This window comes from Lagopus leucura, unplaced genomic scaffold (assembly GCF_019238085.1).
Source record: "Lagopus leucura isolate 7727_CA_CO unplaced genomic scaffold, USGS_WTPT01 Super-Scaffold_739, whole genome shotgun sequence".
Lineage (NCBI taxonomy): Eukaryota > Metazoa > Chordata > Aves > Galliformes > Phasianidae > Lagopus > Lagopus leucura.
The window spans coordinates 16,128,052-16,146,601 of NW_024962255.1; the positions used below are offsets into that span (position 1 = coordinate 16,128,052).

The 18,550-nt window shown below is 41.0% G+C and overlaps 1 protein-coding gene across 3 annotated transcripts in view; it reads right to left on the bottom strand.

Annotated features, from left to right (window-relative positions):
• The window catches only part of PIK3AP1 (phosphoinositide-3-kinase adaptor protein 1), a 38,786-nt gene that overhangs the window by 8,107 nt on the left and 12,129 nt on the right, over positions 1-18,550 (bottom strand). For all 3 annotated transcript variants that reach the window (XM_042863242.1, XM_042863240.1, XM_042863241.1), the window contains 8 exons: positions 13,257-13,405; positions 10,262-10,406; positions 9,252-9,394; positions 8,120-8,252; positions 7,213-7,409; positions 6,048-6,237; positions 2,000-2,095; positions 398-577 (listed from right to left, as the gene is read on the bottom strand). In XM_042863242.1, coding sequence (XP_042719176.1) covers positions 398-577; positions 2,000-2,095; positions 6,048-6,237; positions 7,213-7,409; positions 8,120-8,252; positions 9,252-9,394; positions 10,262-10,406; positions 13,257-13,405 — 1,233 coding nt within the window. The remainder of the gene's footprint in view (positions 1-397; positions 578-1,999; positions 2,096-6,047; positions 6,238-7,212; positions 7,410-8,119; positions 8,253-9,251; positions 9,395-10,261; positions 10,407-13,256; positions 13,406-18,550) is intronic.

Sequence of the window (18,550 nt, forward strand, 5' to 3'; positions counted from 1 at the left end):
GTACTGTCCTATGTAAATGCCATTGAACCAATGATACCATTACAGAGCAGCAAGTTCTCAATTTATTAGCTTGATCATACCCTCACAATACCAAAATCTTTCATGTTTAGATGGATTTGTTTATACTGGCTAGGGGCAATCTGTCATCCTGATGTTTTCATTAAGAGAAATTTCAGGCCAGGACCTCAGGATACAACAATTCCACATTTTCAGAGTAGGCAGAAAATGAAAAACAGAAATAAAATCCCAAAGGTAATCCAGTTCCTATGGTTGAGAGACAAATAATCAAAGGGTCACAGAAACACTGAGTAGCTTTTCTTAGTACGTATTTGGTAACTGGAGCCTCTGTCAATGCCATTCTAAAGATGACTGGTAAAGATCGCGGTACCCAACTCACCTTTGGAGATGTACAGCTCATTGTCTGGCTGTGGAGAGCTGGATTCTGGTCTTGGAACAGGAACTGGAGGTCTGCTAGCCATTTCCTGGGGAAAAGTATCTTTTTCCACTGAGTAATAGACATCTTCACCATACTGCTGGGAATCTCCTTCCCCAGAATCTGGTGCATCCATGCTACCACCTACAACACAGAAAGGCTCGTAAGAAAAATAACCTGTCCACTTCACTGAAAATTGGATCCCTCCAGGTGTGGAATGTATCACATTTTTACCAACCTGGTCATTTCTCAGGTAAAAATACACAGTTTTGCAGTGAATTACAGTGCCAAAGACCTTCAAGACAGGATTCCGTGAAGTCATTAATACCTCGTAGCATGTAAGCATTTGCTACTAAGCTTGTACTGTGTGCTTTGGTAAAGAAACCACAGGGGAAAGTCTAAAAATTGGTCTAAGAATTATTACTGACACTGGTAACCAGGAACATCTTAAGTTCCAGTTCATTAACAAACAGTAGTTAACAAATCAAATAGAGCACTGATTTCCAAAAGTTACTTGTGATTGTCTACAGAACATTAGAGGGAATTTTTCTTTTTTCTGAAACAATCACAACCAGCTGACAATTTATTTGACTTGAGAAAAACAGAACTCAGAGGGAGTTGGCTGCTTGCATCCGCACTTAAAAGACCCAGCTCGTACTACACCACCTTTGTCACCCCCATTCTGTTCTCACTTACCTTCCTGCAAAATCAAATGCTGTCATATCTAATTTAAAAGTTAGTTTCACGCATTTGTATGTTGGGAAACGATCGGCTCAAGATTAAGACAATTAAGAGCCCTTGGACTAACTGCCTGCACTGTTACCAAGTCATAAATGAATAACCTAGTCATTGGACTTATTTGCCTTCAGTGCTGCTGTACGCCTAGCTAAATTAATGCAATGAAAGCCAGAGTATCAGTGCTGGCAGAGGAAATAGAACAATATGTTAAAAGACACAGTTTTAATGTTGCTCTGAATGCAGCTGGGTAACCCGTGAAAAGTGAGTCTGGATCCCATGGAACCTGGTGAGTTGGGAAAGTGCTCAGATGACCATGTCATGCAAAGGGGGACAGCCCACAGCATGTATGGGAACCAGAATTTCTCTCCATTTTCCAGTCTGCTACTTTCAAATAGACTGACTTGTGAATAAAGCATCCGCATTAAAATTCATCACTAGCTAATGCTGCTCCACTTTATACTCAGGCCCTGCCCATGAGGTGAACCTGCGTGAGCATCAAAACATCAGAGTTAATTCCCATTACAAAGATGAGGACAAAGGCTGCCATTTCTGAACAGATAACAACTGTGTGCTTGTACTCACTGATAAGCATAGATTGGACAAGAAGTCAGTCATCTTTCATGGTAAGATACAAACCACACTAGTCAAGTCACCTCATGAGCTCTACAGGATGCTCTTACTACTACATTTTATCTGTACCCACTAAAGCAAGGCTGTCTGTATCAAATAGTGAGTACTAGCTCCTGTCTCACCAGATCAAGAACAAATCTCAAGTTCCATTTAATTGTTCCATATGTGCTGCTCCCCTCCTCTCCAAACAGGTCTCACCTTCTAAAAACTTGCGGAGCATCGAGTCTTTCACAGTTAGAGAGATTTCATCTCCAGAAATTGGAGTGTCTGCCTTGGACTGAAGCATTTCTACATCTGAAAAAGAAAAATCAGACCAATGAGCCTGTTGATTATGTCCTTAAGCACACTGAACAACATGATACAAAATGACATGACAATTCTGATTGGATTTTCATTTTTTAGTGAACATCAAAAATTACAGCAGACAACTGACCAGACTCTTGCCTCTAAAGGCTCAATAAATTGCCTGTAATATAAATTGCAAATAATCGAAGTCCACTTCATGCAAACCTTTGCCAGCAGTCTGCCACTTATACTTGAAGAAAATAGAGGTGACTAACATTGCTTGGTGAGAACTTCTGACAAGGCTCCAAGCAGACACTAAGGATTTCTTTGTGCATGTAATGCTGCTCTGAAGGGCAAGTGGGAAGAGTGAGCTGGAGGTTCTGGATGTCAGTCTTCAGAATTTAATAACCAAAATACTTTTCTTCAAAGAGGCTTTTACTTCCCCTTTGCAGGGCTTAAGATTTCAGAAGAGAGCTCAAGTAACTTGCAAACAGAGAAATGTATAGAAGATGCATTATGACCCATTGACCCCTTGCTAGAGCTAAAATACATACGCATGCACACCGTGTAACAAAAGGTTATATCCTTCTCCCTTTAAACTTTTTTAAACAATAGGAGTTAAGTATTTCTGCACATGAAGAAAGCTGCCTCTTTACACAGACCTATCCTTTATGTAAGACAAAGGTTTCAATGTGTTGGTATAAATTACACCCCTGAACTTTACAAGTAGTTAATATTTTGCTGCACAGTTCCCTCAGTTTGCTCAAGGAAAACAATGAGGCTGCTGTTCCTTGTATCAACTAAAGAAAAAAAAAATAAAAACCAATAAGGACAGCGTCAAAAACTCAGTCTTAAGAGAATAAAAATAGTGGGAGAGGGAAGGGATACGTAGGATGTAGAACAAGGGCATCATAAGTACCTAATTTTTAGGCGTTGGAGCTCTACAAATTACAGGACAATGTATTTTATTTGGTTGAAACTCTCAAGGATAAAGGATGAAACTCAAACTCTTTTAGTTTGAATGTCCACAGAGTTCATAGATAGGGAAACAATGTCATGAGTCAGGACTTGTTCCCACCAGGATTTGCCACTGTTAGCAACTGGCCTTGCATAGACAAAATGCAATCTAAATGTTTCCTCAAGTAAAATGGCACAACAAGAAGCTTCAGCCTTACCTACTAAGCTGACTTATCAAACATAAGTCAGCAAAGAGAAATGCAAGAGAAGATTATAAGTGCTATCATTCTGTACTCTCTGCAGGAATCTTCTTGCTCAAGGTACTTCATACACTGAATACACACACAAAAACCTGGCAGTTCACTCTTCACATGAATCACCAAGGTTTTCAGCATTTTCTAGAGTCCTTGCACTTAGATTCTCCTTCCCTACGCTGATTCTAGACTACTCACAAATACTATTTTGTAACATTCAGGAGATGCTGGTGAGGGGGAAGCAGAAAAAGTAAAGCATTTTATCTGATGCCGTAGTTTGTACTACAAGATTGGTATGATAGAGATCACTTTCCCTTCTTGCTATTCAGCTGTTGTTTGTTACAGTCTGTGAATGACTCAGCTAAATGATATTTACCTGTGATCTGCACCAGCTTAGAGCAAATTCCAATCATATTCAAGAAAGTTGTTTGACATTGTGAGTATTCGAAAAGGGTAATAAAAGGGAAGTGCTCTTCTGAGGTAGGAATGATAACAGTTTATAAGGAATTTAATGAGGCAATTCAATCTCATTTTTTTAAAAAAACAGCAAACAAGGTAACAGCAGGAACTGCTAAGTTCCCGAGTTAGGAGTACTTTCTGATTTGCACTGCTCAGGCTACTAAGACCCACACAAAACTTACAGGGACCACCAGCAACCCTCAACAGCAGCATTCGACTTTCTGCAGCATCAGTTTAAAATTGGCCCTTTTGTAGGTTCTGCACTTTCTCTGCAAATGTTTCCCCAAGACCAAGTGCAGATAGAAAAATCAAAACCAAAAACACATTAAAAGAAATGAAGTGGGATGAAAAATGTAAGAACTGGTAGAACATTCTGGTATCAAAGTATTTGTTGCTACTTTTCTCATTACAATGGCTCTTTCTTTTCAAATCAGCTTCTGCTAGGCAAGCTGAGCGTTACCAACCTTTCTTTGATCAGTCTCCAAGAAACTCATGGAAGCACATTCTGATTACAACAAATGGGCATGCTGCCACAGTATGCCTACATTTAAAACAGCCCAGGTATTGTCCTCTGTGCCACAGCTATAAGTACTTACATAAGGGCTACTCTGACCTGCAGAAAGTACTTCAGCAGCAGATGTTTATAATTTCCTAGGGAATTTTTCCATCCCCCCAAAATTAGGTCAGTACAAAAGCTTGAAGTTTTAATTTGTGATCCTAACCAAATGAGTCCTAAGCCAGCCAGCACTCCTACCAATTTCAGTGGGCTTTTTCTTCTTCGCTGGTGTTCTAAAAAATGGTGAAACTCTCCCACTTTGAGAGAACCAGTATTGGAGCACTGTGCTAATTTAAACTTACCTGTTATGATACAGGTAAATTATGAGCATTGTTCGGATAAGTTGTAAATATTAATCAGGCAAAGATTAATAGGCTACATAAGAAATAACAGATATTTTCTGTAAAATACTCCTGACTGGAAGGTGACAAAAATACGTCCACAGTAGCAATACACTGGGAGAACCCCAGAAAAAGCAGGGTACTCTTCTTTCTCTTACTGAGCCACATAGAACACTTGCTCAATATTTTGAAACAGACTCATTTAGCCATGCTTTCCAGCACAGAAACCACAAATATCTATTTCTGGGGCAAGTTTGGGTTTTTACCTTTCCAGTCCCACTAGTCCTGCAGAGCCTATATCATGTGCATACACCAGGAGAACTTTCTGTTGCTGACCCTGGAAACCTCCATCATCCTGCTGATTCGCCTGTGCTTGCAGAAGGCTCCTCTAAGAGCAGCAGTCTGCTGGACTTTCCTGCTGAGGAGACCCACGGAAAGCTGCCTGACTGAGGCTTTGACTACACAACTCTTCCCATCCATAGGCAGCCATGTGTTAGCTCTCCATCTCCATGCCCATCAGCCAAGCATGCTGCGTATGGTGCATTCCATCCAAAGTGCCAGCCACATTCCTTTCTAAGATCTGATTAAGTGAGGGCAGGAAAACCTCCCTACCTGAGCTGTTAAACTTAGTGTAGTTTGTTTGACAGAATGTCGTATTGTAATTTACCAGTTTTCAACTAGACTTTCAGAGAGCATGCGATTTACATCCATGATAGAAAGGAATACCATTTCACAGTTTCTGGGATTTCTGTACGTCCCAGAAATGGAAGACAATGAGTTGGTCTTAGTGGTATTAAGTATGCTTTTCTCTTCTTCAGAATTAGTCTGTGAATCCCATTCAGAGATGGGGAAACAGTTCTTGATCTTGTAATCTTGCTCTGAAGCCTTTGAGCAATTTTATAAGCCAGTGTAACGTGATGGAAAGTGCAGCAATGACAGCAGAGCAGCAGGATCCCAGGCTGCAGCAAGTGCAGATTTGCTCAAATGCAACAGCTGTGGGCACAGGAATAAAGGACAGAAGCTACTTACCTTCAGAAAGCCACAGGTATACAAGGATCTCCAAAGAGATACCCTAGGCCTCCACTGCCAACCTTTACATGAGATTGGTAAAGGGTGGATCCTGGCTCCACCCCTTCCTGTCACTCAAGAGCATTGCATGCACCTGAGCTCCCCTGGGTTGGCCCTGCCTTCTTCCACCAGGAGCTCAATTACTGCTACAAGCTGTGACTCAGCATTTCCGCTACAACCAGCCAACATCAAAAGTGGACTTTGATTTCCTTACAGTGGAAAAACTATAACCAGCCTTTACTCTTGAAACTCAACCAGGACGTATTAAATACGAGAGAGAGCAACTGAGGTTTTTAAGCCCAAAATATCGTAGTGATTATACATACAAAGATCTTCTGGGGCACCAGGGACAAATCCAGCCATAGATTCATAAAGCTCTTCATCAGAACCTGGGTTTAAGGAACATTTCATTAACAGGTCAGTAGAAAGATGAGCCATGGATTCATAAACAGACTCATCCTCTTCGCCTTGCATCAGCTCTTCCTTAATGTGACTCTTCAGCATATCTGCAGTTTCCTGTAAAGAAAAGAGTCCAAGGAGGAAAAAAAAACCAACAAAATTAAATAAAGAATCTGGAGAATAAGCACAAAGCAAAACACATCACTCTTCCACCACTAGTGGAAAAAGCCTTCCAAGAGCACTCCACTCCCAAACACTAAGGCTTCTCATAGGAGCTAAATCCATACTACAATTCTTTGGGGCCAGCCTCCATGATCTAAGTTGTAATGGCAGACAATTAAGGTGAAACAAGCAGATGCTGACCCATTCTGAATAACCACTAGTACCTTTCTGCCCCTCAGTTTCATTTTCTGCTTGACATCTATAATCTCCTAGAACAAGTTCATTCTAAAATTACAAAGGCTTATAAATGGCTATTTTGGAGTAAGTGTAGCTTACCATAAAGGGAGTTTTGCCACATGCAGAGCACTTCCAAGAAAACAAATTTTAACTCTGCTAACTAGATTCAGTTTCAGCTTTTTGGCAATAGCAGTAGCATGTAACACCTAGTGGGAGTATACAGACCACCCTTTTCTCTGAAACTAACAGGAAACCTCATAGAAGTCAGCTGCTCAAGTAATACCAACAACTTTCGATTCACAGGACAGCAGAACTCTTTCTCATAAATTTCTCACATGGAGGGAGAGGAAGGGGCTGCAGTTTTGCCAAGATCAGGCGGTTAGAAATGTACATGAGGAACCATGTGTCTGCAGAAACATCACTGGATGGATGAATGACAAGGAAACCCAACATCACAGGCTCTGATTCCATCTTTTTTTGTTCTTTCCCCTATGAATTATCCTGGCTCCAGAGATGAAACCAACCCTCAAGCACAGAAGCTTTCTTGGTGGCTGTACATCTGCCTCCTACACCCTACCACATCACCCTGCACCCTTTACTACCTCAGCATTCCTCACACACAACACTTTCAGTGCAAAGCTTGATATCCACACTTGCTGTAGGACAATGTAGAAGAATGCTGCTCCTTCTTACCACGTATTCATCAATGAATTGTCGGAGGTCCTTAAAGCCATGCTTTTCTGCTATCGTGTTTGGATAGTGACCATATTTATTGGCTACACTGTAGGCCTGCAGTGCTCCAGGGCATGTCAGCAGCAAAGCAGTAAGGTTTTTCAGCCCATATCTTGCAGAAAAGTGAAGCAGCGTTGGCAACTCCTCATCCCTCTGATCTGTGAGAACAGAAGCCTGTTAGAATCTAAGTTTTTTCTCCAGCAGCAACAAAGACAGTAAATGAGAATCTAACATCCTAGCAAACACACTGACTGAAGTAGGCCTGAAACCCTGAGAAGTACACATACTGTTTTAAAACAGAGCTAACTTCACACAAGTGAAGTCGCTGAGGTATCCAGCATATCTCCAGGTCTGAATCCTATCATTTTTAGCAAGGAATCTGGCACTGTATTAGCTGAATGGAGATAGGATCAGAGGTTTGGAAGGATCTCTTAGATCATAATTCCACTAATTTCCAGCTGCTGTAAGGCAACCACATCACAGTGATACACTGATCCAACTGCCGACTATGCACCTTGGAACAGATTCACAAGGTTAGAAAAGGACTGGACTGGGAGAAATGCCACATGGGACCAAGAGAACAAGTGAGACATTCTGGGGAGCACTACCTTTTGACTTCAGTTGTGGCTGAAGCTGTCTACATAGCCGTATCTGTCAGACTATAAGAAACTGATGCAATATGTAACAAAGAAGGGTCACACAACCATATGGAATCCTCCCTCTATAGGCATCTTAAATTTAGCTACCTGGCTAAGATTTAAGACTTTTTCAGATAGCCTATCCAGGAACGATGAGCTACAGGTGCTCCAAAGTAAAAACAGTCTATAGACATGAATTTTAAAAATAAAGCAAAAATCTTTCAACTTACTTGTTGTCATATCATCTTCTTCCAGCTGGTTGATTCCAAACAAGTGTAAGCCACTGGCAGGAATGTTCTTCTTCAGTGACTCAGTCAACAGTTTGTCCAGAGCTTCTATGCTGTATGGAACGATTTTAAAGGCCTAGAGATACATGGAAAGTGATTTTGGTTGTGGAATTACAGAGATTTATTTAAGATGAGATTTACGTCGTTATGTATTAAGTTTTATTTATGTAGTATATATACGGGAAAAAAACTAAGCATAAACACTTAAGGTGGAACTGTTTAGAATAAGCAAGGAACACAAAGCATTTCTTTGTCCAGAAACAGAAGATCATTAATCTGAACAGATGAGAACCACGCACTCCACAAGAAGAGTACAAGAAGAAAGTCATTCGCACAACTGGAAGCACAGAAGACTTACTTCCATCTACCTTGATGGATATAATCTCACCATTCCAATGAAGTATTGCTACTGCTTTAAGTACAAATGAATCAGTTTTGAATTGCCCTGGTGTATATTCTGGGTTTTGACTGGTTCTTAGCCAAAGACTGTGGAGCATGCCTATTCCCCAGGTAGGAGCACAGCCCAGTAAAAACTGCTTATTAAGTTGAATTTAAAAGGAAGTGAGAGACAACTTCTTTAGTGCTGGTGATCAACACTACTCTACAGGCTTCTGTCACACAGCTAATAGGGACATGCAGACAGAGTAAAGACAACAGACCTGGAGAACACATTTGTACAAGTTTTACTCTATAACAGGGCTCAGCTACTCTAACTGCAAAATGTCATATGAGAATTAAGGATTGGCTTAAAATAAATAAGAGCTAAGAATAAACAAATACTTTTATTTTATCCTGCTTAACTCACAAAGTTTGAATCTGTTATCATCACATCTTTTCCAAAAACCCTTTGGTTCAAATATCCAGACATCTGTAGTAATTTGACTTGTATCAAGTTTGTCATTCCAATCTTCTCAAAGCAAGGTCTAAACAGGGACAAGCAGGGCTATGAGAAAGTCCCTAAAAAACTGTTTTTCTTCATTTCAGAAGAGCTACCTTGTGGCAAGCACCTTTGCTTATATTCCCATATCTACTTTCTGAGAAAAGCCATGTTCTGGCTGTTTGCTAGAGCTTTTACCTGGCACATGAACTGTACTGGGTTGGCTGCATTAGCCAAGAGACTGCTGATTTCCTCCATGTCAGTATGATAGGTGACACTCGTTTCTCCCACCATCAAGTCCCCTGAATATATATGCAGAGGCACTGTCCCAGAAGTTAAATCTTTGAAAGGGAAGAGAAGAAATCATCATTGAGAACAGACGAGGGAAACACTCCACTCCAACAGCTCTGCATCCCTCCTGTGCTGGGAGCCATGTAAGCTAGTTTCCAGGTGTTTAAATCCAAAGTCTTGATTTAGAGCAGATTAAATTAAACATTTTCATGTGACTTTGGTTATCTTCTTTAAAGCCATGCACTTGACAGTCTTTACAGGAGTCTTTGCCATAACTATTATTAGTCTCTCTATTCCTAGACATAGTATATTTGCTCTTCAACAGGACAGACCAAAGCAGATTAAATAAAATCATCCTGGGAAACTGTTATCAGTCTGTAGGGCTCAAAAACCTTGCCCTTAAAGTTTAGTGAACCTAAAGCTTAGACAATCTAAGCTTCTGTAAATATAAATATCCAGAGTGACAGAACATAACTGAATAAAAAGGCAAGTCAGGTTAAACAGTTTCAGCTCACACAGAGATCATTAAACATTAAAAAAGTACCATAAGCAATTATTTACCTGCACTTATCTTCTCATGGTGTCTGTGAATACTAACATGATTATAACACTAACATAGTTAAGTTCAAAGCACTTTATGTGATGTCACCTGCTTGCAGAATTTCCAGTAAGGTGTTTCCACACTGCAATCCTGACACTGCTGCTGGGAAGACAGATGTCAAGCAGCTGTCTCCTCAGTTCCACACCACAGAAGTATCACAGACAAGAACACAAGTCCAAGATTTCCTGGTCCCACTGTTCCCCACAATGCAGTCTCTACCCTTACCCCTCTGATATTATTCAGGACAGGCAGGCTGGGAGAGAAGAGGTGCAATGAGGGGTGGGGAAGTGGGAAAGCAAATCTCAGCCCTTCTTACTTGGAGCCTCCACAGATATTGTGTATTCATTCTCCAACTTAGCCAGCACACGCACAGATGATGAGTTCTCTGGAGAGAATTCAACTTCAGTTTTCACTTTGTCATCTAGTCTACATTTCATGATAATATAAACAGTGGTCTGTACCTAAGAGAAAAGACATTAGAAAATACAGGTTTACAATATAAGAACACTTTAAAGCCCATTTTCCAGAGATTTTGTTGTTATCACGACTAACGCATAAATTAATCTGTAATTTCCACAATCCCAAGTGGTTTTCAGTAATACCTTCCAGTTATGGAATAACTGCTCAGGTGGCTTCTGTTACATTTCACACAAATACAGACATTAAGCTGATAAAAACTGTGTGATGCTATTTAAAAACTGACTTAGTTTCAAGCACAGCAGCCTCATCCTTCAAGCAGCACAGCCCTGTTCTTATGAGAAACAAAGAAAGAAGCTTAAAATGAATATATTCTGGAGATTAAAGGACTTGTAGAAGCTTTATCCAATTTCTCTTATTTTTTTTTCTACTCTGCAGCATGTGTCTTCAGCCTGAACTTTAAAAGACTAAAACTTCAGCTTTGTAAAATTCTCCCCGGCTCTGCTTTTAAGAAGTTAGTTATGACATTAAAAAACTCCAATATTTTATTACATTTCAAATCTTTAATTGTGGCTCAAGACACATCTAACATCTACTTATGTGAATTATGAAAGTGAATTTCTGGAACAGGTTCTCAGTTCTGGAAACCAGGAGATCTCCTGGGTCACACCCTGCAGCTTTTAACACCATCAATGTAATATTGCTCAGTTCTCATTCAGGCAGGATTTTATAGATCAAATACCTGACTTGTAGCCATTTACAGGGCTTACTCCACTGGATATTATAATAACTAATCTGAAAAAAACCTGAAAAGACTTTCTTGCCCCAAAGTTATGCTAAAAATAATAAACCTTGCCTAGGCCAATGCAAGCAGCCCACAGCAACATACAACAAGTGATCCAATGATCCAAGACAGAGGTGAATCTTCTTTCACAACTCTACCTTACAATGAGTTCTAGAGTTCATTCCTACCCACTTCTTGCCAGTTAAGGAATTTATCCTTAAAACACTGAGAAGCTGTGCTATAGGAGTTGTATCTTTCTTAATATCCTTGTAAAGGTTCTTCATTAACATCACAGAGTGATAGAATAGTTTGGATTGGAGGGGACCTTAAAGACCACCCATCTTCAACCCCCTTGCCATGGACAGAGACAGCTCCCACTAGATTAGGTTACCTAAAGTCCCATCCAGCTTGGCCCCAAACACATCCACGGACAGGGCGTATCTGTCACTACTACTGCCACCAGCCACCTAGTGCTGGTAGACTCAGGCACCAGCACTGGAGAAGTTCATCTAATAAGGAAAGATACCAGGATATTCAGCCAAGCTTTGGACACATATAAAGTGAATGGGCTAACAGATGCCCAAAGGGAAACAGCACCATTCCCATGAACAAGCAAATAGAGTTAATGCAATAAATAAATAAGTAAATAATCCACATAGCTACAGTTTTCTCTGTGTTAATTCATCAGTTCTGTAAAAGCTTAAATCAGTCCAGCAGCTTAGCAGTTTGATGACTTCCCAAAACATCCTGTTATCAAGCTGCACACACCAAAGAGGGAACTCAAAACATTTAGGCAAGGACACTTTCTAAAACATCTGATCCTTTATGTCAGTTCTCCCTCTGCCCTGACAGAATGCTACTTTCTCCAGGCTGAGAGTAGATTATGTCTATAATCTAAGGCACATTCAGAAACTATCAAAATAACCCAGCAGTAAACATCTGTGACTCATTGTTAGAGGCTCAGATATGCTACAAATCCAGCATGCTGCAAGGTAAGCACGCACACTGCACAATAAATCCATTCACCTGTCTATAGGAATTACAGTTTTGTTCTTATAGTGCTCAGCCCCTGCCAAGGGAGAAGGGAAGCTCTATTTGTCAACTGAAAGCCTGTTATTCCTCCTTCCCCATCATATGATGGCATACAGTTTACTTCTGGTCTTATCTCAGGGTATAGCATTCAAAATTTTTTACTAAGACATGACACAGGCTGTTGCTACCAAATTTGAGATGTCATTCCTTTAGAAGTTTCCCTGAAAGCATGAAGGTCAGATTCTAAGTAAAAGCAGAGGGTCCCTAAATTCATGCTTTAATTGGTGCTTTAAGAAAAAACACTAAGATCCAGATGTTTTGCCAACTCACGGGACAAGGGAAAAACATTGAGTTTAGTTTCAGTGCACTGAAGCATGAGTCTGCCCCTGGTAGGGGAATAGAGGAGGAAGCAATGTAAAGCAGCAGTAACACTGCTGTGAAGCTTTGCTAAATTGTTAGCTGAAGTTTCCTCTGACAATCAGTCCCTCCTACACTCTTGCCCCACATCACAAAGCCATGCAATGGAAGCCCAGCCACAGTGACTGAAAAGTACACCGCAGAGGAGGTGAAGCCATTGGTGCCTTACCCCACTCTCCGGGTCCATGGTATTAGTGTTTTCCATCTGAAAAGACCTCAGAGTAAGAAAAGCTGTTTTTCAAATAGGAAGCTAAGCTCCAAGCTCTTTGGAGTCATTTGCAGGACAAGCACCAGAACTTCCATGATAGATTGCATCCAGGTGCTGGAGTTAATTGGCTCACCACCTTACTCCACTTGTCTGCACTAAATCTCACCAGAATGGAAGATGAAGAGTTAAGAGTGTGAACTTGCTTCATAAGACAGAGGACATGTAGCCACGTCAGTGAGACTATCCATCAGTAAGTGACACTGCACATTACCACGCTATTCCTGGCCTAGGAAACCAAGCTTAGAAAGCAGAGACACTGAGGGAGCCTGAGAAGACAGGGAACAAAAAATGAATTAGGGATTACATCCCAGGTTATAAAACTCTCTACTGTGGAGAACATAACACGTTGCACTAGCATGCAAGAACACAGCCCAGGAAATGGCCATACGGTACCCCACAGCGTATGTGATCAGGCTGCACCACCAGATGCTCCCCAGTGTTCTTGGATGATTCTTGCTCTTCATTCATGGCAAGTTGGCAGGAGTAAGCTGAGTTTTTCTCGTCTTCTGTTTCTGTATCAGTTACAGAGTCGCAGCCTGAGTCTAAAATAAAGCATACAGAGTCCCATTAAATTATTTCAATTTTCTGAAAATTCATGGATATACACACATCAGCCCTGAGAAGCAAGCACAGAAGTGGGGGAGAACTTGATACACTTTTCAAAGCAAAGTTTAGAAAAGGGGATCTAGTTTAAGAAAGAGAAACTACAGCTTCCTCATTTGTTGCCCTAAGGGGACAGCTGGGGAAAATTCAAAAAGACAAAAAAGTGCTGAAGTAGCACTGCAAAGGCTTATGAAGAAAAAAAAAAAAAGAAAAAAAAAAAGAAAACCAACAACAAAAAAACACTCCCTCATGAGATGGACAGTTTCTTTCTCAGGTTAGATAGGAAAATCAGTATGTCAATATGTCATATAAGAAAGATTAGCGAATGGACTCATCTGACTCCTGCCACTCTCTGAGTGCACTGTGGAATGGGCAACAGCCTTTGAAGTCCTACTCTCCCAAAGTCAATGAAGGAAACCTGCTTTTATTTCATATCAGCAGTATCCTTAGTTATCTGGATCCTACTTGCTCCAACTCCAGAACACACTACTGTGTCTATAAGCAAAACATAAGGCAGTAGTCTGAAAGGATCCTGATCCTCAACAAGAGGGTGAATACAAGAGTGAATCTGAAACACCAAAAACATCCTTTTTGCGTAAGAATCACAGTACTCTGCCCAAACTGAGCCAAGAGAAGTAAATATCTGTAACCCTACAATCTGCACATACAAAGCAATGCTCTCACTCCGGCCTCCCAGAAACAGCACATATTTATACTGATGGATGGGCAAACATATTGATAACACAAGAAAGAAAAAAAAAAAGTAGCAAGAGAAGCAGGAATTAAAATAGCTGAGAATTCTCACATCCCTGCCAGGAAATACTTTTCCCAGCTACAGAAGGGAAATACAAAGTCTGTATCTACTTATTAGAAAGATTTTTAAAATCTAATTTTTAATCTCTTGATTGACACTTTCTGTAATTTCTACATTTGAATAGGACTCTATGAATTCATGCAGATGCAATTGTGCTTTCAGGAGACCAGCTTTAAGCCATGCAAGTGTAGCAAATTATTCAGCTGAAGGTTTTGTCACAAAGAACAGTACACAACTTCATGCTTGTGAGTGCTTCACATGGCAAGTACTCACGTGAGTACGACCACACTATTGCTTTAATGTTTTCTGTAAAAAGAGAAGAGGTGAAACTCTACAGCTCTAAAGTTCAAGTAAGGTATCACTACAAATATCAGTATTTCTTAAACCTAGAACAGTATGTGTAGATAAGGCAGACATTTTAAAACTGCATCAAAACAGATTTTTAGATTTGGCCACAAAGAAACTGCTGGGACAAGGCTAGACGCTAAAGGTCTTTTGGATTTTTCAGACTGCAGTACTAAGCATTGCAGAAAATTACAGACTGAGGTTATAAATCCCTTAACTCAGTATTATAATGGATACTGTCTGAAGTCATCAGCCAGACCCCACTTTTGGGAATCTTTGTTCTGGGGAAAGGTGGACTGCTCCAATCAGAGAGTGCTGGGCAGCCCAGTGACATAGAAGGAAATCAAAGAAGTAGTCCCACATCCTTCCTTTACATGATAGCTATCACATCAGATGTTTGGCATATGCAGAGCAAGACAGCACGCCCTTTTGGAGTAGAGGCAACTGTTACTAGAACTAAGTCTCTAATCTCTTGGTTTTTTCCAATATGACTAAATCAAAAAGACTAAGTTTATCACAGATAACAGAACCAACAATAACCAAATCATAGCTAAACATTAATATTCGTCAACCAAAAGTGCAAGCTGACACTTGCTGGGATCCTGACCCTACGCATAATTCCCCACACCTTAACATGGAGCCAGTAGAATGGTAACCTGTACCTCACTTGCCCAACGTACGGTCAATTTCAGAAGAAATAAAACCTACAGCTGTGGATCTCAGCTGTATCTACAGTAAGCAGGGATAAGGGAGGAGCAAGGAGAGAACAAGTCTCCAGGCCTCTTTGCTGTAATGACATTATTTAATACTGGTGAGAAATTAGCAGAGAAAGGACAACTGCAGGAGTCTGTGCTTGAGCTTTTAAGAAGTTCTGGCATTGCTGGATTTCACCTCGCACTTCCGCATTTCTGTAACAGAATTGAGTGCCTGGAGGTCATATGTAAGAACAGGGCTGTTAGGTAATATGGGAAGAAACACTGTTAATCAGTAACTGCATTAACAGCTGATGGAACAAGCACTGCAGTTTCTGGTATTAATTATTCATCTGTTTCTTCATTTAGAAAATTCTGAAATTGTGAATTATACTTTCCCTACAAGTATCAGAGTGATGCTATTGTTGTCTTGCACATTGCACATTCACACAATTCTGTGAACATGCAAGCATCAGGATATCATCCTATTACATTCACAAGTATCCACGCTCTAAAGCGACGCATTGTTAATCAGACCTTCCACTTAATAGGATACTTGACTGATGGTAATCAACAGGCTGATTGAAGACCAAGATTGAGGATACTCCAATCAGCGGATTGATTCAGCAGTGATATCTTTGTCACAGTAGCAAGGCTCGACAGGCCATCACTGAGGAGATCAGAGGCATTAGAAAGTTATAAGATTACCTGAATCGAGCTCCTCCATGAACAGCTGCCATAGGTCAATAGCTCATGGTTACTGACGGTTCTGCCTTCACTGGAAGCCCTTTCTATTCCCCTTTAAATGAAAGCTACTTCAGGCCACGCCTGACAGTCGCTGAAACACTCATGAGAACAGCAGGGGAGGAGATGCGGTCCAAGAAACCCAACCACATTTCCCTTCGAAGAGCGTGCCCCCCGGCAGGAAGCGGCAGCACAGCACTGCACACCCCACACAGGCCCCTCTGTCCTGCATCGCTCTGCACGCAGGCTGCTGCCCTGCTGGGCTGCCAACACTCCAACACTCTCACCCAGGAAAACCCTGGGAAATGCGGGCATGGCCACATGCTTCATCTCAGGCCATTTAGCAGCTCTTAGAGACCAATACGAATCAGCCAGTTATTTTGATATTTGCTGAAGGCAGCACGCAGCTCGCTCTGTCATCCATTTCCTCCTGGCGAAGCTGTGAGTGTCTGCATGGAGCTGACATCTGTGGTTTCTCAGAAGTCAGCTGTGACACTGCAGGACACGTGAACACTTGGCTGGAGTCAGCAATCTGCTCCCTGTGAGCACTCTGTCATCCAGATACATCGCAAGCTGAGCAACAACTTGTCCCTGCAGCTTCTGTGTGAGCAGACTGCCCCTCGTCAGCATCTGCAAATACTTCCCATCTCATCCATCCACCAGCTCACCGGCAGAGCCGAGGAGTTTTCATGAGATCTTAGGCTTTCACCTCCCAACACTCAGAGCAAAACAAAAGCTCCTGCTATCAGCCAAGACTTGCAGCTGGCCAAACTCCTCTTCCAAATAGGAACAAGCACATTAGGGCTACCCAAGCAATTCCAGCAGCATTTGCAAGAAGCTTGCTGCTTAAATCTACATGTAGAACACCTAAAGCCAGATTCTCTGTTCTACAAAGAAAGCAGTCACATTTTATTCGTAATCATAATTCTGAATCTCCGTTAAGAAAATAAGCTGTGTTTTATCAGGCCAAGATTTGCTTGAGCAAGTGTGTGCATATCACTTGGGGAAGTTGTTTTCTTACTAAGGACACAACATCTCAGCAGGTCAGGACTGGCGCTTCAGCAAACTGTGAGAAGCCAGAAGGTATGGCTGTGTTTACCTTTGTGACTTACTGAGACAACACACATCCTTAATACTCAAAAAAGACACATTACTCCATAATTTCTCTATAAAGCATACTTCATCCTGTCTTGAAGAATGAGTTTTCTTTTATATTATTATAGATCTATGAACACGAAGCTGAACAGAGAAAAATGTCTGAGTGCAAGAGGCTTTTGTGACCTTTATTTATAAACCAAGTGAATCAATCTGTTCACTTTTCCTGTCTCAATATTCCTAAATGTTGCTCGCAGGTTATTTTTTAATTTAATCTTTGAAATGAAAAATTGAAAAATGAAAAACTAAAAGTTGTTCACAATGTCAAGGACAACTCCACATCACTCATGTAAATGCCAGAAAGTAAGAACAAGAAAATGGCCAGCAAATACCATACCCCACACCTGGGTTGCAGGAACAGGAAATCTGGCATGAAGACCTGGAAACAGTGAGGTTAAGAAAGTAAAGCCTCAAAAGCCAGAAAAGCGGAGAGGACACAGAAAAGAAAATAAGAAGAATAATGACAGTCTAGAAAAAAAGTAATAAAATGAAAACCCCAAGCAGGCAGAGAATCAGTACAGAACAGAAAGACAACTTGTGGTATAAAAGGAACCTTTCTCCAGTTTAGGGGAAAATGTCAGCAGTAACTTCCAGTCAGCTGTTTCTGCTAAGATCTGCTTTTAATTGTTCACCAGCATATAGCACCAATTAGAAAATTGTGGGTTTACGTTATGGTCCCAACCTTGATTCTATTGTACTGTAGACATAAAGTTGATTACTTCTCTTTCCAAATGCTAGAATCAAATCCCAAGTCCAGATGGAGAAAGTCAGAAGGTCTCCTGGCACTTAGTGATATCTCTGACAGCTGAGACTGACAAAGCACTGTCAGCAGCAAAGCAATTGTGACCAGACTGATGCACACAACCAATCACATCTCATCAGGGGCATTCCCTGATATGCAAAAACACAGCTAAGAGCCCGTTATAGGAATTCTTTTCCATCAGCAAAAGATGGAATTAGGAACTGCATCAACATGCTGCTGGAATTCTTCTCTTGGATCCAGTGCCTCAGAAGGAACAGCTGGGAAACTGCCTACCACTTCATTTGCCCTAGCAACACTTCTCAGCCTTCTCTGCCTTGACTGCAGATGACAACAGCAAGTAGCTCAGGATTGGTTTGCAGCCTCCTCTTCCTCAGTTGCTCAGGAAAGTACTTATCTGTAACTGCAGGTTGTACCAAGAACACGTTCACAAAGATCTAAGCACAGGGGAGATTCACAGAAACTTAGCAGTTTCCCCAGGATGACAAGATAGCACTCAGTGATCCCATCATATCATAAATAGCAGATTGCAATTCAGGATTGTGTGCAAAACACTGTTTTAGTTTTACAAACT